At 36.4% G+C, this 16,271-nt stretch overlaps 1 protein-coding gene across 2 annotated transcripts in view; it reads left to right on the forward strand.

Annotated features, from left to right (window-relative positions):
- Positions 1-3,573: 3,573 nt before the first annotated feature.
- Positions 3,574-16,271, forward strand: part of LOC150089700 (protein O-mannosyl-transferase TMTC2-like) — a 221,538-nt gene continuing 208,840 nt past the window's right edge. The window contains exon 1 of one of the 2 annotated variants that reach the window (XM_090368742.1): positions 3,574-3,674. In XM_090368742.1, the coding sequence (XP_090224868.1) occupies positions 3,586-3,674 (89 nt within the window). In that variant the 5' untranslated portion in view covers positions 3,574-3,585. The remainder of the gene's footprint in view (positions 3,675-16,271) is intronic. The other variant, XR_016546679.1, reaches the window with a different exon arrangement.

Consider the following 16,271-nt stretch of genomic DNA (forward strand, 5'->3'; position numbering starts at 1 on the left):
AGTTCAGTCTCGGGACGAGAATATTGGCAGATGGTAATTAGTAAGACGAAATAATTACCCCGCAAAGGGTGTCTGACCAATAACAGAGGGACTTAATACCCAGTTGTCCCCCTAACTTGGCTCTGCAGAAGTTTCGACTAATCAGACATAATTAAAGGGAGATGTCTACATCTCAACTTCCAAAGTTCTTTTTCTGTCACTGACAACCAGCGGGTTTCCTCTGATAATGATTTTTTGAGCAAATTAAAAGTCTTTTTTTTTTTTTTTTTTTTTAATTCTTCTCTCTCTCTTTTTTTTTTCTTTTTTTCTTCTGGCTTAGATCATCTGAAATGTTCTCCGTATTGACGTGTGTCCTTTTCAGTACATTAAAGTTGTAAGAAAGTATTTCTTGAGGTATCTTTATTTAAAAAAAAAAAAAAGAGAAAAAAAGAAGAAGACTCCATTATTTTTAATGGATTTTGGTACGGCTTTTTTGGTTACTGCTTGTTAAAAATTAATTGTTTACAAAAACGAAATTGATTTTGGCCGCTGGTATTTTATATATATTTTTTTTTTGTCCCTTTTGGATAAAAGGTGAAAAAGTTTGGAGAAATTATCGTTAAAATATTAAAAAAGAAAAAAAAAAAGAAAATATATTATAAAAATATAATCACGTGTCTTCGTCTTCTATCCGTATTGGTTGACAATTCTGGTACATATATAACACGTGATACATATGTATCGCAATTGTCAACCAAGGTTAATTTTCAGTTTTTTGGATGAAAAACCCAAGTTTCCTGGAGAAAAAACCATGCCCTCTGAGACCCACTAACTAAGCCACATTGTGAAAAACAGCCATAAGAATTCCTCACGTCATTGATGGGACTCGAACTCGGGTCTTTTCCACTCAGTGTGGAGAGGACGGCGATCGTACTAACCGTTCTACCCACGAGGGCCTGACCCAGTCCCTATAAATTATCAATATACAAACTGTTCACGTGTGATCTCTAATTAAAACGCCATCGCTGTTCTGGGTGAAACGAGAGCATTTTTTTTAAATCGACCAGTTCTACAAGATCACATCGTGTTCCATCAGACACAATAGCACACTTCCGGATTGCTGTTTCGCCGTCATTTGCTGCTCGTCAGAAGAAGGGGGGACATCTTATAGATAAATAGAACCAATTATTGTTGTAAAGGAAGAAAATGTTCGGATTTAGAGGGCCACAATAGAGGCTGTCAAGCTTGTTTGTTCTCTTACGCCAGGACTTCGTTCCACCTTTTCTATTCAGCCTTGCATTAGATGGCATTCAGAAGGAAGTCTTTTACTGATTGCAAGCATTGTGATGCAGCGGTGCCACCAAAGAAACCTATAATGAACCGAAGTCAGCGGTTTAGTTTGCGAAGGAGTAGTGAAATGAAGGGCCGGGCACGTACAGACGAAATTAAATTTATAAAGAGTACATCGTTGAGTTGACGATCACTCCACGTTGAACGATTTCCAAGTTGGTCTCAATATTTAAATGCGCAAGGATGGCGAATCTGTTGAAGGATTACAAAAATTAATTAAGTGACCATCTACCAGTTGAAGTAGTTCGTGGTTCTTCGAACAACACGTGACGTGTATTTCGAAGTGAGATGCTGGATTACATTTGGAAATAGCCTTCGGATCGATCCACCTTGATGCTGGTTTCGATATCGCCTCATCTGTTGTTTCGAATTTAATCTTAATATGATCACTTCGAACAACTCAAGATTGAAGGAGGTTAAAATTAGGTTGTCTGAAAACACTATCAATCTTATTTCTTTAAATTAAATCAAAACTGAGATATAATGCATATCCAATTTTGAGAGAGAGAGAGAGAGATATTTGTAGAGAGAAACAGATTTGTAGGGAGAGAGAGAGAGAGAGAGAGAGAGAGAGAGAGAGAGAGAGAGAGAGAGATAAACAGACTATGACAGAGAGAGAGAGAGAGAGAGAGAGAGAGAGAGAGAGAGAGAGAGATAAACAGACTATGACAGAGAGAGAGAGAGAGAGAGAGAGAGAGAGAGAGAGAAATAAACAGACTATGACAGAGAGAGATTGACAGAGAGAGAGAGAGAGAGAAATAAACAGACTATGACAGAGAGAGATTGACAGAGAGAGAGAGAGAGAGAGAGAGAGAGAGAGAGAGAAATAAACAGACTATGACAGAGAGAGATTGACAGAGAGAGAGAGAGAGAGAGAGAGAGAGAGAGAGAAAAAGACAGATAGAGAGAGAAAAAAAGAGAGGCAGAGAGAGAGAGAGAGAGAGAGAGAGACAGAGAGAGAGATTTGGAGAGAAAGAGAACGACATCTCTTCCCCTCTTTCTGTGAAACCTTAAAGAGAGAAAGAGAGCATAGGGGTGAAGGAATGTTATTTGTTCAAAGATGGTGAAGTCAGTTTGTCAACATGCAAATATTTTAATTTTTTTTTTTCTTTTAGTCCTCAAAGGCCTTCCTTGAAAACAGCTTTCCCCCTTCTGCTGTCATTTCATTTTAACCCCCTTCCCCAGCACAAATGTTCTCGCTAATCTCAAAAAAGTAATTTGAGATCGAAAAGGGTCACGGCCCACTTTACACACTAATCAATTTACTCCTTAATTAGCAAACACATCAGTATCATTTTTGAGAACAATTTTCTGCCTGTACCCGCACTTCAAAAACTTGTCGGGTAATTTCGAAAGCCAACACGACACAAGCAAACCTTGCTGCAAGGATGAAGGAAGTTTGAACTGTCTCTGATATCCAGACACAAACGCACAAATATTTGGGCAAGCAAAAGAGAAAATGTGCGCAAATCTCACTCTAACACAATTCGACCACTTTTATTTATTTCATTTTATTTATTTTTAAGAAAAACCCTTCCAGACAGTAAAACAGAACAATAATTACTTTGCGTTATTTTAAATTCAGGACCATGTTTTGTTTATTTGAAAGAAGACAACTGCGCGCTTCAAATAAACAAAAATATTCTTTTAACAGCGTCATTTCTTTCATTTTTCTGCTAATTAACTATTCGCTCAATTATTGTTTTTTATATTCTGTTGTTAAATAATATTTATAAACAACGCCGATATTTGTGTTGTGACTGAGGTTAGGCCTAAGTGACGTAAGTTAGCTGAAGCAAACTGACGTCTGCTAAGTGAGTGTCAATCAATATGGGGCCACATTGATTGACAGCTTGCAAAGTGGCTCGTTCCACCGCATATTCCACTCGCTTAATTTAGAATAATTGCCACAAATTCATTACACTCACAATTTCTTTAATTTTTCTTACAAAAAATATATATTTTTTAATGTATATATTTCTGGAAATATGTGCGAGTGTTCTCTGTTTGTATGTGACGAAAGAGACAGACGCACACAAACAAACATTCTTAACACCGGTTTCTTTTTTTTCTTTCTTTCCCTTCCAGTTCTAAGAGCCTGTGCGCGAGAAAGAACGTCTCCGATTGGACGCCCGTGTGTGTGTGTGTGTGTCAACGGAGCCCCGAAGACTGCTTTGCATGCCCGCCAGAATCGCGCGTGCGCAATCACGGCGCGAGCCGTCGAGCCACACGTTCACGAGCCAGCAGTCGGCAAACATGGAATACGGTGCCATGGTTCTGATATCCGGGGTCGTCTGGCTAGCCTACTGGTCCACGCTGCAAGCCGACTTCGCTTATGACGACAGGTAAGCCTAACCCGTGGGTTTTTTTGTCTCGTCTTCTTCTTACTGGCATAAGGGGTGGACTTCCCCATAGCGGGGGAAACGGGACAAGTAGTCCCCTTGTCTCACGTGCTTTTTTTTTTTTTCTCCCGTTGTTGTCACTAGTGTGTGCGCGCGCGTTAAAATGGTAGTGTGTGCCACATGCATGCCGCTAGTCCCCAAGGTTGACGCTAAGAGCGGGACGAACAGATGTCATATGTCCAGGCAAGGTGGTCGAAATCAGGCTGTTTGACATTCCCAGATTTGATCATGGGGGAGAAAGGGAGGGATTTTCATATACACGCGTTGTCGTGCTCAAAGCCTTGCGTACCTGTTCAGAACTTCTAACGTCACACATCGTTTTAAATAGGCCTTCAAATTGGCCTCGATTTGCTCTGATAAAAGTGTTCCGGTTAATGGAGATCTTCTCTCTCTCTCTCTCCATGGGCGTCCTGTTTATCGAAGCTCGTATTGTTGACAGAAAGAAGAACGTTGTAAAATTTCATGGGTTGCTAGTGTCCATGAAGTTTTAAAGAGATATTCGTTAAATACTGGAGTTCTGCAATGGTAGGTACTCAGTTAATATTCCAAATACGATACTGACCAGACGAGCTGAATCCTTTATGTAACCTTAAATGGTTATTTTTGCCATCCACTTAAAGATCAGAGAAGAATATCTTAGTGGGAATTGGTTAGGTACATTGCAAGGTGCTACAACTAACCATTATTGATGTAAATACAAGATTGGTTCGTAAGGATTTAGTTGACAACTTTGAGATGAGTTTTATGGCTATAATTCTTACAATACAATGCATAAAGCAGTGACGTGTGCATTTATACTCATCAAATAGCTGATGCGCATTATTCTGACGTCGTATACTCAGTAAAAATAGTAAACATTGCAATCCAACGAGCAAAAGGCTGTAAAATACTGGAAGAACTGACCTAAAGGGAAGATCTGTTGGTTGTAATCCTCATTAAAAGACTAATACTCGAGGGTCAGGTAGTTTGTTTTCTCGTGGCCTTGAGCATCATTCCACATAAAGCGGGCACCAACTGTGGATTTAGAATGCGAGGGGTCTTTGAAATCAAGAAATTGTGGAAGTTTTGTCGGTGCAGATATACAGTATTGCTAGAAACAGCCAGAAATCAAGGCTGCATTGACCTCACCTCATTGCAAAAGATAACTTTTGAATCGCGAAGCAAATAACCAAAATCTTATCAAATGATTTCTATAACTATTCGTTATCTCAAAAGGGGAAAAATGATTGCTAGCGTGCGACAAGATTTTTATTTTTGCAGCATGGAAGCAACGTGGAGGGACAGTGATTTAAAGGGGAAAATTAACAAAAAATTCTATCAATGGAAAGCTCTAATTTTTTACTTTATTATTATTTAAAATTATCACAACAAAAAATAGAAACTTTTAGTACGATGCCAGTGAAATTTTGAATGCTGATTAACTTTTTCTTAGTAATGTATATTTTTACTTCTTTTATTAGAAATATAAATGCTAGAAAGATCCTTTTAGCTAATTCATTAATAATAATGAACTCGTATTGTCCAAACAGATTATCAACACATTAAAAATATCCTAATATTTCATTATTATTTAGATACATTGCCTGCGTTGTTTTCTGCTGTTTGTGGTGCATTTTGGGATCCTCTCCAAAGAACAAATATTCCTCAAATGTACTTGAAAAGGTACAATCGACGAAAATGAATTAATCCTGAGAGTGTTTTGGATGGATTTCTTTCAATAGAACCAGAATTCTTTAATGAGAAAAATGAATTAATCCTGAGAGTGTTTTGGATGGATTTCTTTCAATAGAACCAGAATTCTTTAATGAGAAAATAAGAAAAGAATACTAGAGAGTTCTCTAGTCTTTTCTGTAAATCGTGAGTAGTTTATAAAATTCCTACTCTTCCTTTGGTAAATATGGTAAATACCCCGAGGCTGTTGTGTTGTTGGAGCCTGCTGTTGATTCCACGTACCTTATTTGGGATCTACGCTTGTCATAAAAAAAAATGTAGACAAAGAATGCTTTAGGGGTTACTCACCCTTGCTGTTAGAGTAGGCACACTACATGGGACAAATAAAGTTCTCCAGGAAAGGTAGGTGTGTTGGTAACGTCTATTATTTGTCAACTAGGATCATCTGACAGGAATGGAGTTTGTTTACCAAGTTTATACAAATTAAGGGTACCCAAAGAACATTAACTTTCACATACTTCGCCACAAACACCTAATTATTGTGAATCACAAAGGCAATATCATGGGATGGTATTGCCTTTGTGACTGGAGTCCAAAATAATATTCTTAGAAATCCTTTCTTGTTTATCACTAGATTGATTTAGGTATTTCAAGTTAGGTTCAAGTTCCATGCCTGTCTAATTCAGGCTGTATGTGTATACTCCAAGTTGTAGACCCTTCGAAGCCCCCACAACACATGGTGAAATATCCATGGACAAGACCAGCACCGTTTGTTATTAGTTGAAGGCCACGTCTGTAGATTCAGTAGTACCAGCAATTATTCTGGTAGTAATACAAAATGTGTATCAGTATGTTTTCTTCCTCGTCTGTCAGTCAGTGTGAAAATAAAGAAGCGTGTAGTAAAACTATTCCAAGGTATGTTGTCAGTGAAGAATGTGTTTTGGTCCTGCTTCGCAAACTAATCAAGCGTACCACAAATTCCCTTGATCGTTGGGAATTATCTCGAGGTCAATCAAAGTTTACACGTCTAGAGCAATGGCTCCTAAGTGACCCCAGGTGCCCCTGCTAAAACTATTTGTTCCGGGAACTCTGAGAGTTTTAATAACCTCATTGTATGAATGAAAAAATATTTGATAATAATCTGAAACAGGAAAAAAAGAAAACAGACTCTGTTCATTTGCATTTTTTGAAACTTGAACGTTAATCTTCCGTTGCTTCACTACATCTTCAGAACAACAAATCTTTATATACATTTAAGAGCGGAAATCCGATTAATTAAAATAAAATTAATGTACAAAATATTCAAATTACTCTAAATTTTCAGAAGTAAATTTCAAAATCGGTCTAATTTAAATTAAAGACTTTTAAATATTCCGATCAGTCTTCAGACGTCAAAAAGAGAACAAAACACGTCAACCGAAGATACTGTTTAAAGTTGCTCAATTGACAGAAATTTAATAAGTAATATTCGATGATTTTATATAAGTCAAATACATTTATTGATTAGATAATGATTTTTAGTCCCTGTTATAGTACCAACGACAGTAAATACTGTTCTAGTATATCCTTTCCAAGGATAGCCCTGCCCTTATTGCTATCCTCCATTAAGGATCAATTGGATAATCCCAAAATTGAGTCCAGAAGGGCTGACAGATGTCGATAACATCAGACAGGACAGGAGTAAATTGTACGCGACCGAAGACGTGTTCAATACAAGGATTTGTCCTTTATGCATCATTCCAGAAACACATATTAACCTACTTTTCGTGAGATTTCAGAAATCTAACTTTAACCGAAACCAAATATGCAGGAGAGTCTATTTTGGTTGACATTACCCGGTATCTATGGTAACAGAAGTAGAGCGTACAGTGAGCGTGCGCTTTACATTACATACTTTTTACCAAATCCCAGTTTCGCTTACCAACCAACCATCCTCAATGTAGGCAACATTAGGTTTTCTTGTAATTAATTTACTGTCAGACAAATGCTAAAAAAATGAAAATTTCTTCTAAAAGTAGTCCCTATATTACTGCTCACATTAAAGAAAGCCTCGAGTCTTTCTCCTCCCATTTCCAACTGTGGTTTCTTGGATTTAAGCTCTCTATTAATTAATAATATAAATCCGAGTCATTATTAGCTTTCTGGTAGAACTACGGATGCATTAGTTGAGAAAGAAAAGGTGGTCGTTAGAGAATGCATTAAAGTTCTAACAGGGAGATTTTCACAGACATCTTCAAGCAATTTTGGTGTACACAGAACAAAACTAAACTACAAATTTACTGTAAGGAGATTATAAAGATATTAGTCTTCTAACCCTTTTCTTTTTTTTACTAATTAAGACAGCACTGATCTTTCTCTAGCTTATTAAGTTCACTAGACTGTCCTTACACTTAATTGACCAAGATAAGTCAAGACGGTGATGTTTCATTGTGATTTAACTTTCATAACCACTGTTCCTAAGCAAGGTCAGCATTTTGTCCAAAAATTCAAGACAATGTGCTAGGCAATAGTATGATTCAATTTAACCTCCAAGCCAGGACTCATTCATTTATAATTGCGTCATCGTTACGTCACTCATTGCGTCATTATTACGTCATCATGTATTTTACATTGTACTTTTCTAACCATATTTTTCCAACATCTGTATTACCTGTGATTAGCTTAATCATGAATTTTTTTTGTTTAAAAATGTATTTCATATTCTCAAAAATATTCCCATTCCTAATTAATATTCAAGCGTTGATGTTAAGGGATAGCCTTGCTACCGTGTATTTGGTATAATATATCCTGCTCTTCGGTAGATGCTTTGAATATTTCAACAAACAGAACTCTTTCAGTAATATTAAAAACGGGTAGGTACCTAGACAGCAAACAAACATCTTATTAGAAACTGAACATAAGATGAAGGCGCTGTTTCGAGATAGCATTATTGAAAAACTGAAAGTAAAATTTCAATTCAATATAAAACTATAAGATTAAAATAAGAATATTAAAAATTCATTATGCTCCTTATACTAGAAGTTTTACATTCCTAGATTAGTTATCTCTTGGGATCAGGTCCTGTTGGTCTTTTATTCATACTCCTTAAGATTAAAACACATTGATTGAAAGAACCGCTATATTCACCATAATATTTGAGACTATAAGCTTATATTTGAATGAAGTTGCTTGGTTTTTAGAACCCCAAAACTTCTTCAGGTAGTAATGAATACGAATAAAAGATCGATGTCTTCAGGTGCTCTATTGGAAACTAGACGAGGTTTTTTAATTACTCATCTAGCTCACTCAAATATGCTATACTTTCTAAAGATATATTTATTCTGTAACTTAAACGCATCGAGTAAATCTATAAATGTTCAGGATTATATGTCCCCTAATCCTGTCACCTACAGAAGAGAACAACATACAAATGTCATTGCATGCAAGTAAGTAGAATTGAGTCATTAACCATGGCTTGACAGTTGATCTTCTTGGTGAATTGCCTTAATTCTTATTCCGTTTACCACACGGTTCCAAGAGAAACTTTTTGTACGCTCGTTTTCATACAACACCATGGCCAAGTTAACCAAATTCAAATGCTGTTTTCATAGTTTATACTCAAGGAACTTTGGATTTTTCATCCAGCAAACACCAAAACCAACCACAGAACACACAATCTATAGACATCACATGCTGATGCACTCTCTTAGCTGCTTCGGCGCTTATAACTGGCAACCCAACTCATGACAAATCGCGTCCGATAGTCTTAAATAGCTATATGATTAAGACAAGATGGTCAAACTCATTTAGTGTTAAGATACTTTTCTATTCCTGACAACAAAATAAATGATTAGTTATTGAATAATGAAAATTAATAAAGTCCCTTAATTTTATACTTTGCGAGTATATTACGTAAATTATTACACAATAAAAAGTTAATCTAATCTGTAAATTTTATAAACCTGAACTTTGATTCGAAGCTATTAGATTGGAAACGGAGTTTCCAATTTAATAGCTTTAATAAAGAAGCAAATCAATGCTTTTTAAGATCAAAATTAGGAGAAGAGAGAAAAGCGTGTTTTTATTTTTACCCTTAACTTGTTCGTTAAACTAATTATCCTCGTATACGTTCTGTTTTTTTTTTTCTTAATTATTCGAATTAGCTAATTTTATTAGCTCTTTAACAAATAAGCTGCTTTGCTTGGCGTGGGTTTCGTGTTTTATTAAGTAAATTGTAATTAGTAATAAAATACTGTCATAATGTTGACGAATTTTAGTCAAGTTTTTCACAAAGGGATAAAAGAAAAAAATCGATTTAATAGCCTTGAATCCAGGTGGATAAAATTAAACTACTCCTACTTCGACACACTTAAATATTTAGTAGGGTTTGATTCACACTCTGCAGAACAAATGCTTCTCAGACGATTAACAGGATGATTTCTGTAAATTGAGCGCATTCTGTGGTCAATTTGCCTGTTTGCTGGACGAAAATCCCCAGTTTCCGGGGGGAGGAGAGGGGGAGGACCTTGCTATCTACACTGAGGTCGACTAACACAGCCATATTGTGAAAAAGGCCCATAAAAATTCCTCGAGTCATTAACGGGATTTCAATCCTTGGTATTTTCCACGCGGTGTGGGGAGGATGGTGCTTTTGTCGCTGGTCTACCCCCGAGGCTAATACGAGGGCTGCTTCTAGCAGTTGTTGCACACATTACTTTTGCACTGCAATTTCTGGAACGTGTTGAGATTAATGCTGAATTACCAAGGAACCTTTGGAGATCCAATGAAGCATTTTTCATTTCCTTCACAAATCATGAGGTACTCAGACCTGCAGGATACGAGCAAAAAGTTAACGAACAAAAATTCGTTCTGCCATTGATGTCAAGAATATTTTCATCTTCACCACATTCGAGGGATTTCTTCTTTGTAACAACGCGAAAGCTTAAAGGACCCTTTCTTTTTTGCAAGATGGCATTTAATCATGGCATCGTCAAGCAATCAAGAAGTTACTCAAAAAGATGTGGTTACATCAAAAGCCAATCTTTTTCCAACTCGACTTCCTCGTTCCAACAGAAATGAATCTTTGCGGCTGCTAATCACATAGGGTTATTTGAAGAAACATGTCTTCTGTGATGAGCAGTTTAACTGAGATGCTCCACCATTATTTGGTTTCAGAAGTATATTTTCGCAATTCTCTTTTGCTTAATGTAAATCAAATGTCATCTAACTGGCTTTACCAGCGAATAGCTTGGTCTGCAAGGGTTTTGAACAACCTTTTTTTTCTTGAAATCCTCAGAAAACAAAATCTATTCTGATTAGCAGTAGCGCTGAAAATGTATGTAGCCACCTATCGATGAAAATTATAATTTTCGACCCACACAAATGATTGAATGAAATTATCTTTGGAAATACGAGGAGTTGCTTAAATTTCTTTTTCTGCTAAGCTAAGAACATGAAATTATAACAAGGTAGCTTAATAAGGAAGAGACGATTAACAGGAATTTGTTTGGTCATAAATCTCTTCAAACGGTTCGGAGTTTTACAGTTCCTAATCTGATTCTTAATATTTGCTTTCCCTTTTTTGGCCCTTGCCCACCGTTTACACAAGTAATAGCTTCACTGTGAGCAAATAAATGTGCTTCTCCTTTTATAAATGAGCCGCTCCTTTAAGATTCTGCTGGCTAGCTACCGGAGTTGCTTTTTGAACGTATTGGCAGCGTATCTGTGGAGTAATTGATTGCCGACATGTTGGTCAGGTGCCATAATGAGAAATTGCATCAGGCATGCCATTAATGTATTGGCTTCACGAAAGAGTAAAAGCGAGCAGAGACTGTCTGGAATGTTGTCGGTTCAACCGAATTAAACCACCCCTATTGATTTCAAATGAAAGTATTATTTTATAAGACCAAACTGAAATTAAATAACATGATTCCATATGGGTAAGTTAGGTGTGTGTATGTAAAGCGCCAAAGCAACGAGGGTATATGAAGGATCAGTATATTGTGTTGGTAATTGAGCGTGTTTTTCCATTGGTTTGCTGAAAAAATTCCATAAATCAGGGATCTCTAAACTACTGCCAGCAAGCACGCACACTCTACAAGCCACACGCTTTATCTGCTCACCAAATCTTTTGAAAAGTTTATAGAAAAATATTAGAAATTACTTGTATTCGATCTGCACATTTTTTGTGCTCTTCTCGAGGCAGTAACTACAAATTTTAAAACAGTTTGATTGAGTTTAGTGAAAAATCAATATCAAGCTCCATTAATGTAATCGTTCAGTAATACTTTAATCGTCTCTGCTCTCCTACCTCTGTTAAAAACATGGTTTTTCATCCCTAAGAACAAACCAGTGATAAAATATAATTTACAGAAACAATACATTGATACCACATAGCCGTTGTTTCCTCTGTGCAAACTGTAAACAAACTACCCCTTCATTTTCTTTTTATTTATTTAAACATACTCTACAAAAAATGGTCCAATTACAGTGTACCGTGTATAAATTTGAAATGAACACAAATTCTAAAGCAATAAAATATACAGCAATGTAATAAATCCCACTACCAAGCCACCAACAGCTCCATTAAAATCGCTATCCTTCTACATAGAGTAACATTCATTGAGTTTGAATCCCATCTCAATGGGAGGATCTCTTGTCAGTGTCGGGCAAGAATTGCGTCGTTTTTCGTATCTCAAAACAGGAAACCCTACCAATAAACTTAAGTAAATTTACAGACACAATTAACTGATGTTCTTAGACTTGGCTTCATTGACATATATTACAAATAAATGAGCCAACTTACTGCTACTATTGGGATAAAATAAGCGGTTTATACAGATTGATAGTTATGAAAATATTGTAGAGGACAATGGGAGTCAAATGAACAGTAAGCTTCGATCATCTCCCTTAAGTTCTCAAAATGGTAAATGCTAGCGAAAATCAAAAATTTACGAAATGTTTTCAAAGGGAACTGGAGAAATAACTGCTTCTTATTGATAATTCCTTGTGTGCCTCATTTGTTCGGAAACGGTTTCAATAAATCCAAGCTTCAATACTCCACAAGGCATAAATCCCATCAGTAGATGAACAGCCACTTTGAGACGATCTTTGTTTGCACATCAATCGATATTTAAGAAAACAAGCAAAGATATTGACTCTGTAATACACGAAAGGTACAAAGTTCACCGACTTTATTTGTAATCTACTACAAAATAAGTTTTTGGTTGTACCAGATGTACCAGACTATTTTGTTTAAAAACAAAAAAAGAAACATGAAATTTTGATAAGGACAAAAAAAAAAAAAAAAAAAGATTTTACTCAGGTGAGCTCTGCCACAAAATGAGGTTTCGTTTTCTCTCTTTCCTTTGGAAGAAGAGGTTTGCGGCCATAAAATTTCAAGTTTGGCTCAAGCGATGTTTGGAAAGTGGGAAAAGTGAGATTTTTGCGCAGTCGCGATAATGGTTAAGAAGATTCAACCTTATGAAAACAAGTAGACCTCAGTCAGCTTTATTGCTTTTCCCTCTCTGTAAAGTAAGTTTCGCCGATGACGACCCTTTCGAGGCGAACTTATATCTCGATTTTAAATCTGATTTTTGTTCCTATGGTAATCCAAATGTACATCCAGTGATATTTTTGATCGAATTTTTTCCAGTTGTGCCATCTGCTTCAAGATTGAAATAATCTCGATTAAAACCTGGCGATTAGATTAGTTCTCCCGATAATATCCCAGGATATCCTTTATTTAAATTTTAATTAAACCGCAAAGAGTACACATCATTAGGGGAGGAGGATGTACAGTATACCTAACGGTTTTTCAAATATTCAGCTAAATGGATAAGATACAATAAAAAATACATTAATCGTGACTGAAAGATTGACGTGGATAGGTCAAAGAGCCCCTGAATTAAAAGTAAAAGGTTGAGAGGTGTGCTGTGACCTTTCACATTCACCCAATATTACTATGATTATATAGATACAATAAGATTAAAAGCTCAGGAGAACAGGAGGGAAGTTCTAAGGTCGAGGAAGATGATTCAAAATGGAGTAACTCATTCTTTGGAGCTCCATGATCATATGGAATTTCTTGTAATAGAATTGATATAAAATTTGGCTAAACAAATGCCCAATTAGGAAAGGAGATTCCAAGAGTGGATGAGAATGAAACTGGGCTTATATGAGGATGTTGCAGCCATTTTTGAAAAAAGGTAAAAGACTAGAGGAATTATAGGCTTGCATAGTCTAACAAATTTAAACTTCCAGCACGTCAGACAGTCCCCGAATACTCAAACTTTTCATCCCTGCCTACGAATATGTTAAATTCTACAACCCCAATATACCCGATTAATGGAGGACTTTTTCTCATCGTGACCTGGCAAAAGAAGAAAACATTTTCTCAATAATGGTAAAATATGTAGGTGGGATAATGCAACCAATGAAGGGTTGCTTCCCTTGGATTTCTTTCATTTTCTCCATCACGGAGGTAGGTTTAATTCCACCACCGTTTCTTCCACTCGAAAACGAAAAGAGTTACCTCAATTACAAGGTCAGAAGGAGAATAGGCTTAGCATTCATTTAGCAGACAGATGCAATTCTTGATCCCGCTGTTCTAGTGGGTTCCTCGAGAGATAAGTGGCATAACAATAATGTATTACGCGAGAGGGGAGGGGGAAGAGAGAGAGAAGGGCTAAATTATGCGCTATTACCCATTTAAATGTCCCCATTAATCTATCCAATTTAAAAATACAGACGAAGTAACCTATGAAAAAAGATGAGCTTTTCTAGTCAACAAACTACACGTTGTTAGAGCAATTAAAGATGGAGCTGATTTGAAGTCCAACGGATTCTTACAAACGGGATTCAGATCCCTCCTCATTAAATCATCCTCCCACTCCGACTGAAAACTAATTTCAGCACCCCATCTAACTTTTAACTGTTTTAGAAAGGGGCTGACAGTTCCTCTCGGTCCATTATATTCTTAACCGAAGTCCCCTTCCTTCACTCACATCCTTTGAAGGAACCACAAGGGTTTTATTTTTCAGTAATTGATTTTTTTTATCGGAGCCCACTTTAATTAATGAACATCTCAGTGTCTGTTTTTTTATTTTATTTTTTTATTTAAATTGTTGGACGTTTAGTGAGAATCATCCGAGCTCTGCACACGATAAAAATGTAAGGTCTGTCGGTTGATGGTTTGGGTACTACTTTTAATGCTCACTTTATAATGCGACTTCATTGATCTCTGGGTTTGCGTGTTTATCCGCGAAAACAAAACAGTTGTATATATTTAACGGTGACTATTTTCATGCAAACTAATTGAAATGAACACGAAGGCCTGTGATTTATTTATACATTAAACGGTGCCTGGATGAGAACCTCCTTTGTTATTCTTCACATCACCACGGTTGTTTTATAAGTGTGGTTATAAGTGCCATTTCTATAATTAAGAAGTTACCACTTCTTAATTATAGAAACGTTATAATTAAATCAATTGGCTTAACGATACTTCGTATTTGTTTATGGTCATATCGTGAAGAAAACAACAAAGTTAATGCTCTTTTTTTGCATTTTCTAATTATTGTCCGTCATTTATTACTGGTGAGAAGGAATTAAACTGCTTATTGTCCTCCCATTTTTGCATTCTGCAGTGCTTAATTATTTTAATGTTGACGATTAGCGTTGTGTTTGGCTTATTAGTCGTCCGGCCAATTACCACCGTAAATATCATTTAATTGCTTTGGAGACCTCTTGCCGAACATAACTGTGGCGATCTGACTTCTCTGCATTATGAAGATAAAGTTTTAAATTGTTAGAGGTCACAAGATCGTCTTTCTTACTTCTTTTTCGATTAAAAAAATCAAAGAGAATATTTATTGAGGCTTTTAAACTGACTCAACGGGACAATCCATTGACCCATAATAGCCATAAGATAATCATCTACTTGAAGACGCAATCCAACATAACTCTGAGCACCAAAAGGACCAAAGATCACCTGACTGTGTCCCGTCCATAATCATCTTGAACCATTCCATCAATTTACCATCATTTAATCTTCTCAAACACCTGATCAGGTCTTTACTGGCGCTTTGGTGATAAAAACCGTAGAACTGGAGGAAATACTCCTCTATCATTCTAGGAGTAACAATCAGCTAAAGCCTTGAAGCTTTTCCTATCAATAAACACCTTTGACAAGCCAACATTCAAGCCTGACACTTACCAACCCAATCTTATCGACCGAACATTTGTATAGGGCCAAAAGGCGCTTCATTAATTTGAGAAACTATTACGTCATAATAAATCAATTCATCCATTTTTAAAACCACAAACTTTCCGGTAATACCCCACATTAAAGTTTCTCTTTTAATCTAAAGAGAAAGGCATTGTCTTAAAAATGCATTTTTAATTCCTAGATATATTCGGAGGAAACCACGTTTAGTGACTGTGGAAAAAGAACCCGGTTGGATAGAGAAGGTGGGGAGGGGAGAGGAGAGGAGGAAGAGGCTGGTCATTTTGCGGAACTTAAGTATTCTTCTGTAATTACGTCAGGGGGTCGTTAAAACAAGCATCGATTTTTGGTTACAAAGTTATGAGTTGTATTTCTTTGAGAAATGTAGTTTTAGCTACGTGACCAATTTTCTAATCAGAATTGAGGAAATGGCAAAGAAGGAAAGGAAAAGGGGTGTCTTGAACACGTGAAATGGATTAATACGGAAGATCTGAGTAGTTTATACTGAAGATCTGAGTAGTACTTAGGAATGATACAAAGAAATAAGCTAAGAATGATGTTAAATATGTATTCTCTTTGCAAGGTGAAAATCCGAAATGGGATATAAAAAGCAACCAACCCTCGGCGCTGTCCACTGAGTTGTTCTCGAGATCACAATCATGAAA

This window comes from Mastigoproctus giganteus, chromosome 2 (genome assembly GCF_048544385.1).
Source record: "Mastigoproctus giganteus isolate SK-2022 chromosome 2, ASM4854438v1, whole genome shotgun sequence".
Lineage (NCBI taxonomy): Eukaryota > Metazoa > Arthropoda > Arachnida > Uropygi > Thelyphonidae > Mastigoproctus > Mastigoproctus giganteus.